The 16,359-nt window shown below is 55.3% G+C and overlaps 1 protein-coding gene across 1 annotated transcript in view; it reads left to right on the top strand.

Moving 5' to 3' along the window:
* KSR2 (kinase suppressor of ras 2) overlaps positions 1–16,079 on the top strand; it is a 60,716-nt gene extending 44,637 nt beyond the window's left edge. The window contains 5 exon segments of the mRNA XM_040081135.1: positions 5,408–5,504; positions 9,065–9,198; positions 12,676–12,807; positions 15,125–15,254; positions 15,942–16,079. Coding sequence (XP_039937069.1) covers positions 5,408–5,504; positions 9,065–9,198; positions 12,676–12,807; positions 15,125–15,254; positions 15,942–16,079 — 631 coding nt within the window.
* The last annotated feature ends 280 nt before the right edge of the window (positions 16,080–16,359 follow it).

Genomic DNA, 16,359 nt, shown 5'->3' with positions numbered 1-16,359 from the left:
CACTGATCCGTGTCCCCAGGTGCCACGTCCACGTGGATGTTAAATCCTCCAGGGATGTGCCAGGGCTTGGCAGCCCTTTCAGTGAGGAAATTTCCCCTCATATCCTAATGTTTTACCTCCCTGGTCATGATTGTGGCGTTTGGATGTAGAGGGCTGAGGAATTTCAGGCTGGATGATGCCACTGCTCGCTCTGGCATTGGCAGGGAATCAAGGGGGCAAAATTCCTTATCCATTTAGAGGAAAACAAAACCTCTGGATAAAAATGAACCCGAAGCTCTCCCTCTGCTGCTCTTACAGCCTTGTTCAATTTTCCTTTTTGTGAAACACCTCAGGAGCTGTTGAGCTCCAAAAGCACCGTTGCCAGATGCTGGGAAAAAGAGAAAAACAAGCCAAAATATGGGAACAGCTGGAAAACTTTCCAAATAAGTCAGGAATGTGCCGGAATGTGCAGAGCTCCTTCTCTCCCTCTCTGGTCCTGCTCAAATGAAATCAAATAAGTCCCGGCTCAGTGGTTCTTGTTGCTGTTTCTTTCTTAACATTCCCCAAAGGGTCCTTTTTCCATGAAAATCTCGGAGTGGGTAAACTGCTGGGGAATGTGGGAGCATCCAAGCATCCTTTGCCGTGTCTTTCCTCCAGCACAGACGTAACCTGGGAGCAGGGGTATTTTTATATTAAAGCATTTTTTATTAATTCCCCACCTCGCTCTCTCCTCCAGTGTCTCCCCTGGGTCTGTAGTGCTGACTGTCTCCATGGTATCCGGCCTGCTTCCCTATAAATCCATATCCCGGCAAGGAATGAACTTCCTGGGGTCTGGCGTTTGTCACCTCTTTAACTGAGTGGGCGTTCATGTGGATGGGCAGAGGGAAGGGAAGCACAGAGCTCCTGGAGCGATGGAATGTGCCTTCCAACCGCCAGGCCTTCGGCTCGGAATGATCCCTGCTCCTGAGCTGGAGCCAGGATGGAGTCTCCGTCAACGCAGAGGTGTTGGCCACGAATGTAGAGTTATGGCCACCAGTACAGAGGTGATGACCATGAATGTAGAGTTATGGCCACCAGTACAGAGGTGATGACCATGAATGTAGAGTTATGGCCACCAGTACAGAGGTGATGACCATGAATGTAGAGGTGATGGCCACCAGGATAGAGGTGGTGGCCATCAAGGTAGAGGTGATGGCCACCAGGATAGAGGTGGTGGCCATCAAGGTAGAGGTGATGGCCACCAGGGTAGAGGTGGTGGCCATCAAGGTAGAGGTGATGGCCACCAGTGTAGAGGTGTTGGCCACTAGTGCAGAGACAATGACCACCAGTGTAGAGGTGATGGTCATCAGTGTAGAGCTGACGACCATCAGTGTGCAGCTGATGACTATCAAAGTAGACACAATGACCATTAGAGGTAATGTCCACCAGTGTAGAGGTGGTGGCCATCAATGCAGAGTTGATGACCATGGATGTAGAGGTGATGACCATCACTGTAGAGGTGATGGTCACCAGGATGGAGGTGGTGGCCATCAAGGTAGAGGTGATGGCCACCAGTGTAGAGGTGATGGCCACCAGTGTAGAGACAATGACCACCAGTGTAGTGACAATGACCACCAGTGCAGAGGTGATGGCCACCAGTGTAGTGACAATGACCACCAGTGCAGAGGTGATGGCTACCAGTGTAGAGACAATGACCACCAGTGTAGAGGTGATGGCCACCAGTGTAGAGGTGATGGCCACCAGTGTAGAGACAATGACCACCAGTGTAGAGGTGATGGCCACCAGTGCAGAGGTGATGGCCACCAGTGTAGTGACAATGACCACCAGTGTGGAGGTGGTGGCCACCAGTGTAGTGACAATGACCACCAGTGCAGAGGTGATGGCCACCAGTGTAGTGACAATGACCACCAGTGCAGAGGTGATGGCCACCAGTGTAGTGACAATGACCACCAGTGTAGAGGTGATGGCCACCAGTGCAGAGGTGATGGCCACCAGTGTAGAGACAATGACCACCAGTGTAGAGGTGATGGCCACCAGTGTAGTGACAATGACCACCAGTGCAGAGGTGATGGCCACCAGTGTAGTGACAATGACCACCAGTGCAGAGGTGATGGCCACCAGTGTAGAGACAATGACCACCAGTGCAGAGGTGGTGGCTGTTGATGCAGAGGTGATGGCCACCAGTGTGGGAGGAATGTCCATCAATCTAGAGACAATGACCACCCATAGAGAGGTGTTGGCCACCACTGCAGAGCTGATGACCACCAATACTGCGGAGAGGGGTAAAAAACCCCAAAGGATGGAAGACGGATGAGGCTGTTTTCCCATGGAACAGCAAAAACACCCGGAGGCAGCGCTCCAGCTCTTCCTCCCTCATCCCAAATTGTTCCTCTGTGAGCCGCCTTGGCTTTGTTCCCGCTGCTGATGTCTCCAGCCCACGTTGGGAATGCAGAGTGTTTATAAAGCAATTTGGGATTTGGCTTGCTTGGCTGAGCACTTCAAAAACTCATTTTGAATTGAGAGTGGCATCTGCAGCAGGATGGGGCCGGGCCTGTCCTAATGCCGGGAAAGGCACCGGGATGTGAATGTGGATGTGCCATGGGATGAGGTGCACTCCTGAGGACTCCCAGAAGGATCTCTGCATCTCTGTCCCAGCCACCCCTCAGCTCCGGATGGCGTTTGGTCACCTCGTGGCACCGGGGGCACGTGTCATCAACCCGCTCCGCTGCCAGGTGGGACGGAGAAGTCTGGGAGAAGAAGACAAAAATTCCTTATGAATTTTCACTTCAGCGCTGAATAAACCGCAATCCATCCGAAGACGAAAATTATCTGCCTTGTTTTTGGCGTCGAGCGTAGGCGTTTTGCGGCCTTGTCATCCACAGCCGTGTCCCTCAAAGCCACGCTCAGCAGGGACCTCTCCAAGCGGGAAGGCAGAAGACTCCGAGCGTGCCCCGGGCGCCACTCTTTGTCCTGCCCGAATGGGGAGCGATTGAGGAATGAGGAGAAGCGGAATTGTTGAGCTGTGCCGTGAAAAGGTTCTGCAGGTGGTGGCTGAATGGGCTCAGGTGCTGCATAAAAGGTATCAACCGGGCTTTATCTCCGCGTTGGCAGCTCCTTATCCAGCAAGAAAAGTCGGGATGTGCCGGTGCTGCGGGCGCTGGGTGAATTAATTCGGAGCTGGTATTCACGGAGGGGAGGGGAGAGGCACCTGGGCTGCTTTGATGGCTCTGCCAGGGTCTGAGGAGCAGAGGTGACAGGGACATGTCCTGGTGCCACCACCCCGGGTGTGGCTGCTCGCCTGCAGCGGCCCCGTCCGCTGGGAAGGATTTGGAAATCCTGTAAATGAAGGGGAAAGACGGGAATCTGACCAGCAAAGGGCAGCAAGCTCCGCTCTCGGGCTTATCTCAGCGGTTCAGATAGGCAGAAATGCGAGGATTTTCCTCTAAACAACCCTTTCCCAGGAAAACAGCTGATCTTAACTGGCCTTAGGGCTGGAATCCAGCCCTGTTCCAGCGCTAATCCACTCATTGCATTTCCAGTGTCAGTTTGTGACCAATTCAGATCACAGGCAGCTGGCTGTAAAATGGTTTTCTCTGGGAGAAAACGTGTTTTCCGGGGATTGGGAAGGGCTGGGGGAACTCCTGTGTGTGCAGACAGGTCATGGAGGTGGCAAAAGGCTGTTGTGTGGCAGAGCTTAAAGCTTGGTTGGGTTCATGTAGCAAATTATTTCAGAAAAATACAGGCGGTGGAAGGACAGTTCGTGTCTGTCATCATTCTGCACGCTTTGATTCATTCCAGGTACGGAAACCCAAGGATTTTATCACTGATTTCCAAGAGCTCGGATCCTAATCTCCAGCAAATTCTTATTTGGCTGCAGCCGAAGTGCTGCAGGAGACGGGAAGGTGGTTCAGAGGGAGCGCGTTCGTATCGCTGCTGTCCCGGGGTTAAATCCAGCTGGGATGCTCGGGGATGTGCTGGGACACCGAGCAAGGAAAACCATCCCTGGGGAGGCACTTGCTGCCCTAAATCCCCACTGCAGCTCACTTGTGTCCAGCTGGACAACTTCCAACACTCCCAGGGAGGAAATATTTGGAGGGGTGCTGTTGTCTTTCCAAAATCCTTGGTATGTGGGATTGATCCTATTCCTGTCTCCATGCTCATCCGGGAAATTCTGCTCTCTGCCCATGGAGCGATGTGGAGCTTCTGGCTCCGGAGCAGGAGTATTCATGAGATTCTGGAGTTCGGGGTTCTTCTGGGTTTCATGGACTCGTGGGGTGGTTTGGGTGGGAAGGGACCTTAAAGCTCATCCCATTCCACCCTCTGCCATGGGCAGGGACACCTTCCATTATCCCAGGATGCTCCAGGTCCCATCCAAGGTGCCCCTGCCCATGGCAGAGGGCTGGAATTGTACGGTCCCTAAAGTCCCTTCCAACCCAAACCATTCTGTGATTCCCTTTGGCAATTCTGTGATGATTTTCACCAGAAAAAAAGGACAAAACCTCTCCCAGGGGAGGAATCCGAAACCACTGCATGCCAGAATTCCCAGGGACGGAGGAACTGGGAGAGGGGAACGCAGTGGAGCCAAGCTGGGGGAGAGCAGCGGAATGAAACCGCGGAACTTTCAATGTGTTAACCAGAAGAGAATCAAATCAACGTCTGCAGCCACCAGACCTCTTTAACTAGCTGTGTGTTGTGTGTTTTATTTCCCAGGCACAGGTATCCAGCCTCATCTTTCCAAAGTTGCCTGGAATGAGCGTGGGTGGATAGAGAAAAGCAAAAAGAAAAAGCCCTTTTTTCGTGGGCGGGAGTCGAGGCAGCAGCCACCCACGTCCTCCATTATGATATTCAAATGTCAATATATTTTTAATTGGTTTATATCCATCCCCCCTCCCCCCCCCCCCCCAATCCAGCTGCCTTTGGTAATTAAGGCTCTGTAAAGAGATTTTACTGTAATTGGTACAAGAAGGAAAATTGGAGGACATTATACAGTGCATGGGGTTGGGTTGGGGGATTATTTTTTTTTTTTCCCCTCCCTGTCTTTCCTCTTTTGACTCATTTTACATCTGTGATCTTTGTATCCCGAGGGAGGAGGAGGGAGCCACGGCCAGCTCTGCACAAAAACTCGGAGGCGGGAGGAGCAGGTGGTTTGCTCCGGGCTGGGATACAGGGAAAAGCCAGGAGCCAGCGCAGGTTGTCCCCTGTGGCTCCACGGCGGTGCCACCAGGACACGCCGGGAGCAGCGAGAGCTCCCTCCCGGTGCCAAACCGGGAGAGCCCCCGGCTCCCCGCGGAATCTCCAGTCTGCCCCGAGCCAAGAGGCCAAAACCTGGCCAAAACCCCGTGATGATTTACAGCTCCCTGCTTTATAACCTGGGGCTGTTCCTCCAGGAGGGATCGTAACTTCTCTTTCCCTTCTCCTGTTCTTCCAGCCTGTGTAAAGGACGGACTCTCTACTCCGTGGTGAGGGACGCCAAAATTGTCCTGGATGTCAACAAGACGAGGCAGATAGCACAAGAAATCGTGAAGGTATGGTCTGGTGGGGTCTGGATCCGGAAAAACCCACCGAGAGCCCAATCCAGTCGTTCTGGGGAGCGCGAGAGGAGCAGCCAAGGATTCTGAGCAGGAGAGCTCTGCTTGGCTCTAAAATCCAAGGACTCTGGGCAGGATAGAACTCCTTGGGTTTAAAATCCAGGTCCTCTCTCATGTGGGGTGGCCCCAAAGCTTCCGTGGGCTCCCCATGCTTGGGAATCTTCCTGGCCACTGCTCCTCTTCCCCGCTGGAATTTCAGGTGTTTAAATCCAGCGCTGCTGCTGTGAGGGAGTTCCTGGTGGGATATTCCTTTCCTCTTGGAAAAAAAATGTAATAATCATGGAATCCAAGAATGGTTCGTGTTGGAAGGGAGCTTAAAACTCACTCCACCCCCTGCCATGTGCAGGGACACCTTCCACTATCCTAGGCTGCTCCAAGCCCTGTCCAACCTGGCCTTGGACACTTCCAGCATGCCCAGTATTCCCATAAAGCATTCCCAGGGCCAAGGCTCCCGAAGAAATCCGTGCCATGGTCCCACGAGGCCAAGCTCACGTACCTTTTCCAGAACTAAAAACGCTTTTCCTTTCCCAGGGATGACCCCAAGTGCATCTTCCACACTCCAGACGTGTCCCTATGAGCAATCCCACGGAGGATGCTCCCGTGGCAGGGTGGAGCGGCTGGGAACTGGTGTCCCGAGCCCTCACAGCTTCCCACGGGATGTTGGCAGCAGCACTGAGGTGTTGAGCTGTCTGCCAGAGTGGGGCTGCGCTGTGATTCCAAACATGTTTATCCCTGGAAGTATTTGGCACGTGCTCTGCCATGGGAGCTGTGATGCTGCCCCGTGCCCTGCTCAAGGTCAGCCAACACCTCCACCCTGGAGCCCAAACCTGGAGCTGATCCCACGTCTAACGGTGGGAAAACGACACAGAATCAGGTTTTCTGGCAGATCTTAACCTCCCCTTAAATATTCAAACGTGGGTTAACAGCAGAATGTGTTCGGCAGCATTTCCTGGGTGGTGCTTGGGCTCTGTCTTACTAAATTGCCTATTTCGTGTTTATTTAGACCCAGTTTTAACTTTTTAAATTTAAATTACTTCGATTCTCCTGGGGTCTCCAGGCGGGAGCTGACAGGTGAGCACAGCCTGAACCTTTTGCTGCCTCGGAGCCTCTGCCTGAGCGGGGGTGCCTGAGGCAGCCCAGAGCCTCTCCCCTCGTAATTCCTACTTCTGATCCACGTTTTCCACCTCTTAGACTGGCACTGAGCAAACACTTGAAGCATCACAGTTTAGCCTTGTATTTTCCCCCCTTTTTGTGCTCAGGGCTTTTGCCTCCCAGATGTTCCCAGCGGGAAGAACGGCTCAGTCCAGCCCCTTTCCCTGCGTGGGTTCACTGCTCCGTGTGGGTTTCGAGGATGAGGCTGACATCCTTGTTTTCTGCAGCTGGCGCCTGTTAGGAACGTGCTGGAAACCTCCAGCTCTGCGGTGCTGAGAGGCACAGGGACTTTGTATCCAGCCCAGGTCCCTGGAGGAATTAGCAGAGCTCCGAAGGCTCTCCCCGTGCAACAAAGGGAATTCCTGGAGAAGTCCAGCCCTGCCACAACGCCATGACCCAACCACCAGGCCCATTCCTGCTGAGGAGCAGCTTTCCATCTTCCCCCACCAACCTCCAGCAGAGGTTTTGTGGGCTTGGAAGTGCCAGGCGTTGGGAGGCAAAGGGAAATCCCAACACCTCGGTTTGGGTGGGCTCGGAGCTGCATTGTCTGGAGGCTTTGGATTTGCTGCGCGGTCACAGCAGTTGTTTGGGTTTATCCTTTGAGTCCTGGAATGTGACGGGAGAGCTGCTCAGCTCATCGGATTAGTGGGTGCAAGGTTATCCCGAGATGCTCGGGAGGGGAAGGATGATTTATCCCGGGAGCGGTGCCGGCAGAGGGAGCTGGCTTTTCACACAGCCGAGCAAATTAAGGCATTACTGGGCCCGGAGTGTTTCCTCACGGATCATCCCGGGGGCTGAGGTGGCGGGGCTGGAATTTGCAGTGGGATCTGCATGGAGCGAAGTGAGGGATTTGGGTTTGCCCGGAGAAACTCTTTTGGCAAAGGCTGGGCTGCGTTTGATGATTCCGTAGAGATGAGCTCACCACTGGATGGGGGAGCAAGGTCTTGATGTCGCTCTGCGATCCCGTCGCCCTCAAACAACGGGAAGGGGCTGCGGAACATTCCTGTGGCACTGGGGCTCACCCGTGGATGCTCAGGGCCCTGCACTGCACCTGGCCAGAGGAACGTCGGAATGTTGTTCCTTGCTCCGCCCTGGCGCTTTCTGGAGGCGACAGTGACATTTGAAAGCCGATTTTTAAACCTCATCATTATTTCATGTGCTGGGAACTGGAGACCCCTAATTAATCCCGGTGCCTGGAATGGTCCTGGCATCCAGCCCCAAATCCTTTCCTTCCTCCAGCATCCTTTGGCAGAAGCTCTTTAGGATTTGCTCCTTGCGGGGCGCAGTGAAACCCCCATATCTTGCTGGGTTGGGGTGTTTTTCCATTTGTTTTCCCACTTTTTCCAGATGGTGGAATTTGGATTAGGTCTTCTAGCTCCACATCAGCCGCCAGCTTAAAAATAAATTCTTCTCGCGCAGCCTGCGTGGTTAATGATGATAGATGAAAAGATGAGGCTCAGGATGGATGGATCCCCACGGAATTCCAGATAATAAACGCCCCCTTTCCAGTGACAGACAACCAATATTCCCTCTTAAGCAACAGTTTGCCGGCCTGTTGGGCATTGATCCCTCAGCAGCATCCCGCAGATCAAGTTTTCCCTGAGTCTGCTTAGGAGAGTGAAAAGTGGGACATCATCAAAATCCCTGCTGAAGTTGGGATAAATGTGTTTTATCCCCCTCCCCGTTCCCAGAATTATCCCGCGGAGCTGAACATCCGCCACACGGAGCTGCCAGCAGTCTGCTTGATTTGCCGATGCTAAACAGGAGAGTTTGGATTTCCCACCCATGGCCTTTTTGTGCCTCATTAGCGCTAATTTTAATTAACTGCCGAGCAGTTTTTCCTGGGGGAAAGGAATTAAGGCAGGACTCCTGCGAGGCACCCGTTTCCAGGCGGATGGGGCCGTCGGAAGCGCCGGTGGCTCCGCCAGGGCGATGGGGAGCGGTGACTTATCACCCTCCTCTCCCAGCCCCCCAAAAAACGGAGGCAAAAACATCATCACCATCCATTTCCCAGCGGAGGATTCCAGGGAAGCGGCTGCTGGGAGGGTTTGGCGCTAATTTTTCCTGCGGAATCAATTAGTCAGGAAGACGAGTGGGTGTTGCTGCAGCTGGGACACCCACACCACGATCCCATCTCCCTCCAGGAGCCCATCCCAAACCAGGGACCCCTTCGGACACTTTCCCTTCCCGCAGGGCCCTTTGGGGACGTGGCCCAGCTTGGACGTGCCGTGGTGGCTCACGGATGCTCGAGCATCCCATGGGAATGCCGCCAGTCCGGCGTTATCCCGTCCCTTTGTGCCGCCTGTGTAACTCCGGGGTGTTTTCCTGTCTCTGTTCCATCCCAGGGAATGGGATACCTGCATGCCAAGGGCATCCTCCACAAGGACCTCAAATCCAAGAATGTCTTCTACGACAACGGGAAGGTGGTGATCACCGACTTCGGGCTCTTCAGCATCTCCGGAGTTCTCCAAGCAGGCAGGTAGGAGGACACGGACACACTGGAGTTCCTCCCCGTGCCCTAAAGCTGGGAGCATAGGGAAAGATCCCAAAAAGTCCTTCTCTGAGTGCCTTTTTGAGTCCCCAGCCCCAGGAGTTCAAGAGGCCTTTGGGTGTCGTGGGCTCTGTTTGAAGGGAGTTGGCTTTGATCCGTGGGAAGGAACACGATGCCATGTGTGAGCCTCTGGAATTTCGGTGCGGAGAGGCAGATTGTGCCTCTTGGACCAGCCTCTTCCCATGGGATGCATCATTTCCATGGCCAAACTCCCCTGCAGCCACCCAGGAGATGCTCCCATGGCAGCAGGGCTGGTTCATTCCCTGGCTTTTCCCTTTCCATCGTTATAATTCCCTGGCATCTGCTTCATCTCCTGCCTGGATTGAGTGAAGCCGTCCCTGTGCTGTCCCCACTCCGGTGACATTTTGGGAATTGCAGACATCTGGCCATGGTGTCTGTGCTGGGCATGGAGCAAGACACGGAAAATGAGAGCCAAGCTTGGGACTTTCACAACATTGTGACATTTTGGGCTCTCGGAGGGTTTAAATCTGAAGGTTTTGGTAAATTCTCCTTATTCAATTTATTTTCCCAATGCTTTGGGAGGTTTTCCAGCTGTAGGAATGGCAGGGAGAAGAGTTCCAGCAGCTGTGGAAACTAGGAAAAGCAAAGCTGGGGTGGAAAAAGGAAACACAATTGGGGAAGGAAGAACAGAGACGATATTTTCCATTTTTTTAATCGAGGAATAAGGACGTTGCTGGCTTTTCCCACCTTTCCCACTGAACCCTTTGTGGTGGGAGCAGCACAGGCCAGGCTTGGGCAGTTTTCTCCCGGTCCTTCCATCTCCAGGGCAAAGATGCTCAGGAGATAAAAAGCCTCTTGGAAATGAGGGATTTTCCCCCCATTTCCCGGTGATGAGTTCAAAGGATTAGAGGATACGGCAGCGGCCACCTCCCTCCATCCCACACTCCCAGATTTTCCACTCTGCCTGGATAGATATCAATGGATTTTAGCACAGACTTGGCCAAAAGTTTTGGAAGGCCAGGAAATCAGGATCTCCTGCTGTGGCAAAGTGGGGTTTGCCTCTGGTTCGGCAGCTGGGTGGGGGGTTTGGGATTCGGGGCCTGCCAGGAGGAAGGGACAGCTCATTCCAGCAGGGAATGAGGATTTGGGCAAAGCTGGCCAAGTTCTGCCAGGAATCTTTGCTGTGAAGGTCAGGGATGCTCCAGAGGTGGAATGACGAATGGGGTTTCTGATGAGGTGGCCGATGTGTGGCCACCTCTGCCCAAGACTGGGATGTCCCTTGTGGGGTCAGAATCCAGGAGGTGACTCGGGAGAGGAAGGACGGCCAAGAAAGCAAGGCTGGATAGAAATGAGCAGGGTTTTGCTGGAAAAAAATGGAGAGAATGAGAAAATCTGTGCCCTGGGCTGCTGGCAGCTGGTGTTTTCTGCTGAGAGAAGATCAGGGATCCGCAGCCACCGTGAATTCTGGAACAGGAAGCGTCTGCAGGTCTGATCTCCCCATTTCAGGGTGGGGTTTTGCTGCTTTTGGTGTCTCTCAGATGAGGACGGGAGATAAACCCCAATTTGGGTCCTTAGAGGCTTGGAAAAACATCTCTTGGGAAGGAAGCAAATTCCTGGAGGTCAGGTTAAGGGCGGTGACATTTCTTCAGCTGGTTTCGCTGGGGTTAAAACTCTTCCTGCAGAGATTTGGTGGCTTGGTGTCTCATCCTGCTGAAATCAGATTTATTCCTCCTTTATTTAAATGTTCTTGGTCTCGGTGGGGCCGCTCTGGAATTAGGAGGAGCATGAGGTGGGTCTTGAGGAGTCTGGGGAGCTCTTCTGCTCCTGCTTTTGCCCTGGGCGTGGCTTGGAAGACGCTCAGCTGGGTGTGGATGTGGAGTCGGGTAAACTTTGGTCACAACCCCTCAAACTGCTGCGACTGAGCCGCCTCTGGGATCCCGTTAAAGCCCAGCCCTCGCTGCTGGGAGCTCATAACCCACAGAGGCTTTGCCAGGGACCAGCTGCGCATCCCAATCCATTCCCGGAGCATCCCGAGCCTGCCTGTGGCATCTCTCAGCCCTGAGCCACTGCAGTGAGCAGGAACAAAAGCCCCAGGAGCAAACCCGGCCTCGCTGAGGCCGCTGGAGCAGATCCAAGGGCTGCCCGCTGCATCCCGCCGCTCCCGGGAGGGAGAGGCAGGCACAGGGAAGCACCAGCGAGCCCAGGCCTTTTTGATTGCCCAGGTGCTTAACGCTGGTCGGTAATTAAGAGCTGGAGGGTGGAGGGAGGTGGCCGGGCAGCTGAAAGCCTCCCCTCTGTGCCGAAGTGCTTTTCCCGCGGTTCCGGAGCGACCGAGCCGCGCCGCAGCCGCTGATTGCGGCGGAGATTCCAACAGGTGGAGAGGAGAGGAGCCACGGACACCCCCAGGGGACAGGGAGGCTTCATCAGTGATTCCCGGGAGTGGCAGGGTCCCTCCCGAGCGAAGAGGTTCCTCTGGTGCTGCCAGACCTGTGGCTGGGAATGGGGACGGCTTTGCAGACGGGAGGATCCGGACGGCGCCACTCGGGGGTTAGGAGTCAGCTTTGGGGTGGGGCCCCACCCCTGGAGGGTGTCCCATGGGATTTTGGGCCCAGGCTGACATTCAGGAGGACAGACGACCCCACAGCCATCCCTCAGCCCTGTTCGTGCCCGTCTTTGGGAGGGTTCCAAGCACAAACAGGGAGAGTTCCTGGCGGGAGCCAGCGGGCTCGTCCTTCTCCAGCGTGGTGTGGGACGGTTTCGTTCCCTCCTGCTGCTGAGCTCGGGCTCGGACACACGATGGAGCTGTCCAGGTGTCTCCGCCGCTGACGATCCAGGGATTTCTGGAAGCCAGCAGTGTATCCAGGTGCCTGCTGGAGGAGGTGAAGGGTGGAGAAGTCGCCAATGCCATCGCCAGCGCTGGCCGAAGGATCCCGATGTGTTTATCCCGAGCAGGGGGAGGTGGAGGAAGGACAGATGAGGTGAAAGGAGGGGCTGATACAAAGCCAGGCCGCTCCCATGGGAGATGCCGCTGGAGGCTTGGAGAGGCTGTTTTGGGGCCAAACACCTGAAAACACCAGTTCCCAGGCTGTTACTTTAGGATGGGTTTGCTGGGAAGAGGCTCTTTGTGGTTCCCAGTCCAGCTGCGGGGCCGCTGCGGGAATTGATCCCCGCTTTACAGAGTCCCTTCAGGGGTTTTGGTGCAAGGGGCACTGCGGGGGCCCCAGCAGATCCTGAATCTCCATCACCAGGAAGAGCCAACGCTCCCCTTAAGCACCATCCCGTGCCCCGGTTTTGTCCTGCTGCCCGGCAGGGACATTTCTCGGAGCGGGGCTAAAACCTGACTTTGCAAGGATGACGCGGGAAAAGCCGGGCTTAAAACCCTTGGGAGGAGGATGGGAAGCTGGGGGCTGTGGCACCCACGGCTCCGGCGCCGTGTCCCGGCAGGAGGGAGAACAGGCTGCGGATCCAGAACGGCTGGCTGTGCCACCTGGCCCCCGAGATCATCCGGCAGCTCTCCCCGGACACCGAGGAGGACAAGCTGCCCTTCTCCAAGCACTCGGATGTCTTCGCACTGGGGTGAGTCCCGGGACACCGGGAGCAGGGAACGGGCGTGGGTGGGTCAGCTGGGAGCTGCTCAGGGCACAGGAGGGGGTGAGGGCACTGTTGGATTGCCCCAAATCCCAGGGGACGCTGCCAGATGGAATTCCCGTTGCTGGGCTGGATGAACCTTCCGGCTTTGAGAAATTTTGAGTGAAGCCATCCCATGATCACCGAACCCTCCTGTTTTAGACCAGGCTGGCTCTGGGTAATGGGATCCAGAGTATCCTGAGGATGCCAGCCTGGGGGCGCAGGGGGCTGGGGTGGGAACGCCGGTCTGGGAGCCCCTGGACAGCCCAAATTAACAAATCCTCCTGTTCTGGACTGGAGTGGTGCTGGGCAAGGGGATCCAGAGGATCCTGGGAATGCCAGCCCGGCACCATCTCTCCCCTGCACCCTCCTGGGGTGGGAACTGATGGGAAGGTGCTCGGATGATGGATGGGGATGCCAAGGGTTGGGGACACAGGTCTGGGAGCCCCTGGACACCCCAGTTCCCCTCTCCAGCCACTGCAGTGGGCCGGTGGAGGTTCCAACTCTATGAGGAGCTGCCAAAAGCCGGGGAAATGAGAATTCCTAAGTTTTCCTCAGCAAACCAGTTCATTCCTCCTGCCCTTCTCCTGCCCACAGACCTCCCTGAGGGCACGAGCCCAGTCCCACCTCACTAAACCCTTCCCGAGGCAGACGCAGATTTTACACAGAGGATTAATTTTCTCATGGATACCTCGAAGGCTGTGGGATTAGGGAGCGTGGGCCCGTTATCCGAGGCAGTATTCCCATCAAACCCGCAGTAATTACAGCTGCAAGGGTCTGGCTCCGTTTCTTTTCCTTTTTTTTTTGCCCTCCCTGAGGTACAACTTCGGCACAGAAGTAAAGAGGTAATTAAAGGATCATATCCAACTAAGTGAGAGTGGGTGGGGAGACGTAATTTCCCCTTTTTTCCCTCAAGTGTGAGCTCTGCCCTTATGGAAAGCGTGCGTTTCCTGAAAAGATGAAAAGGTTTCCCCACGTTTCCCCTCTCTCTTGTTTCTGCTGCTCTCCATCAAGCCCAGGAGGCTCAGGGATGACCCGGAGGGGTCGCTTCCCTCCAGGGATTTGGGGATTGGGGTCAGCAAGAGGAAAAGAGCTTTTAAAGATGACTAAAACTCCCAGTGAGAAACTGGAATTAGCGCCTTGGATGTGTTAAATCCAATCTGAGGGTGCTTGGGTGCTCCTCCTGAGGGTTTTGTCCTGCGCCCACAGGATCTGCCCCTCTCCAAGCCCCCATTCCTCTGCACCCACATAATTCTCCCACTATCCAATTTTTTTTTTTTTTTTTTTTTTTAGATTTCCAGCCAAACTGTGCATGCAAAATCAGAAGGATTCCAATTCCCCTAAATCAGGGGGCTTCCCTAACCAGGAGGAATCTTTGGTTTTTTCAGACAGATTTTTTCCACCCTGATGTCATTTTAACCCTGGCTTTTGATGCTTTCAGTGATCACGAGGGCATCCCTGGGAGGGAAAAGCAGGTCCAGGGAATTTGCCTTGGACAACGGGGCTGGCATTTTGGGAATCCAGGCTCATCCAGGCTCCGGGTGCCAGAAAATGATGATGCAAAACTTCCAGGCAGCAGCGGGGGCGGCAAAACCACCGGGGTGCCCACCAGTTCCATCGGTGATGCCCTTGTTTTGGGATATTCCCTTGGCTCCGGGATTCCTCACGGAAAAGAGGGCCTGGCTTAGCCATGAGAGCAGGAGCAGATGGCCGGGGCCTCACGTGGCCATCGCCTGGTGAGGACACCTGGGATGGTCCATGGCACGGCTTGGATGGATTTTTGGAGCTTGGAGAGCTTTTTGTAGGAGAAAAAGGGAAAAGCTGGAGTGAAAGCGAATTCTTGGGGTCGTCCCTTCCCGGAATTCTGCTGGAGTGGTGGCAGCTGGATCCCCACCATCCTCTCTTCAGCTGCTCCTCGGGCAGCGCTGTTGCATCCAGGTGGGACATTCCCGCTTGATGTCACAGGATGGCTCTGCTGGGCCTCCATCAGCCTCTGTCCTCCTTCCCTCCAACCAGTGGGTTGGGATCTCCCCTGGTGGGAATCAGAGCTCGCTCCAGGTCGAACTCCTTCCTCTGGAAAACAGGAGAGGTGACGCCTCTGTAAGGAGGGCTGAGCACCTCGGGTGTCACCTGGGATGAAACATCTCCTGGCCGAGGTGGGTCTGGAGCAGGGAGAGATGCTGGATGTGGGTGCAGTGGCGGGGCGTCTCCCCATCCTGAATCCCCCGGGGCTGCTCCGTCTCTAATTCCCGGTGTCTCCCCCCAGCACCATCTGGTACGAGCTGCACGCCCGGGAATGGCCCTTCAAGACGCAGCCAGCGGAGGCAATAATCTGGCAGGTGGGAAGAGGGATGAAGCCCAACCTCAGCCAGATCGGGATGGGCAAGGAGATCTCGGTAGGTGCTGTGGGGCCCTGCGTGGGTGTGCATGGATTGGGACATGGCTGGTGGGGAAAACCTTGGAAAAACCCCCTGGATCCGACCATCTCATCCAGCCAGGCTTGGTCCTGCTGCCGTGCTCAGCTTGGGTGTTCCCTTTGCTCCAGCCTTTCCCAAAGATGTGGGGATGGAGATGGGTGCTCATGGGATGGACGGCTCCCCCTTCATCCCAGCCTTTCCCAAGGATGTGGGGATGGAGATGGGATCCTCATGGGATGGACAGCTCCCCCTTCATCCCAGCCTTTCCCAAGGAAGTGGGGATGGGGATGGAGATGGGATCCTCATGGGTTGGGCACATTCCCTCCATCCCAGCCTTTCCCAAGGATCCAGTGATGGGATGGCTCCTCGTGGGATGGACACATCCCCTCTATCCCGGCCCTTCCCAAGGATGTGCTGATGGGATGGCTCCTTGTGGGATGGACACATTCCCTCTCTCCCAGCCCTTCCCAAGGATCCCGTGATGGGATGGCTCCTCATGGGATGGACACAGCCCCTCCATTCCCAGCCCTTCCCAAGGATCCCATGATGGGATGGCTCCTTGTGGCCGTTGGGGCTCAGGATGTGGTGGGAGAGGGACTGGCTCAGTTCCTGCCGGGAATTGAGGGCCTGGCCGGGATTCCTCACGCGCTCTCCCTGTGGCTCCAGGACATCCTGCTGTTCTGCTGGGCCTACGAGCAGGAGGAGAGACCCACCTTCACCAAGCTCATGGACATGCTGGAGAAACTGCCAAAGCGCAACCGCCGCCTTTCCCACCCGGGGCACTTCTGGAAGTCGGCAGAGTAAGTCCCAGCCTGCCCATCCTCCTCTGCTCCCGGATTCAGTGGATGGGGAATGCCCAGCCCAGGGACCCTTCCCAGACCCTCAGCCACCGCAGCTTCCAGCCTGATCCCTTCTCCTCCCACGGCCAAATCCTGCTCTGTTCCATTGCTTTGGCTTAGTCACCTCCCTCAGCTCCAGGAAACGGCGTCAGTGGGTCCCCAGTCGGGATTTCGGGATCTGCCCTGTCGGGAACAGCAGGCAAAACGTGGAGCAATCGCTTAGAAACTCATTTTCCTCCCTGGAA

Source organism: Hirundo rustica, chromosome 17 (genome assembly GCF_015227805.2).
Source record: "Hirundo rustica isolate bHirRus1 chromosome 17, bHirRus1.pri.v3, whole genome shotgun sequence".
NCBI lineage: Eukaryota > Metazoa > Chordata > Aves > Passeriformes > Hirundinidae > Hirundo > Hirundo rustica.
This window is presented reverse-complemented; position numbering and strand designations above follow the sequence as displayed.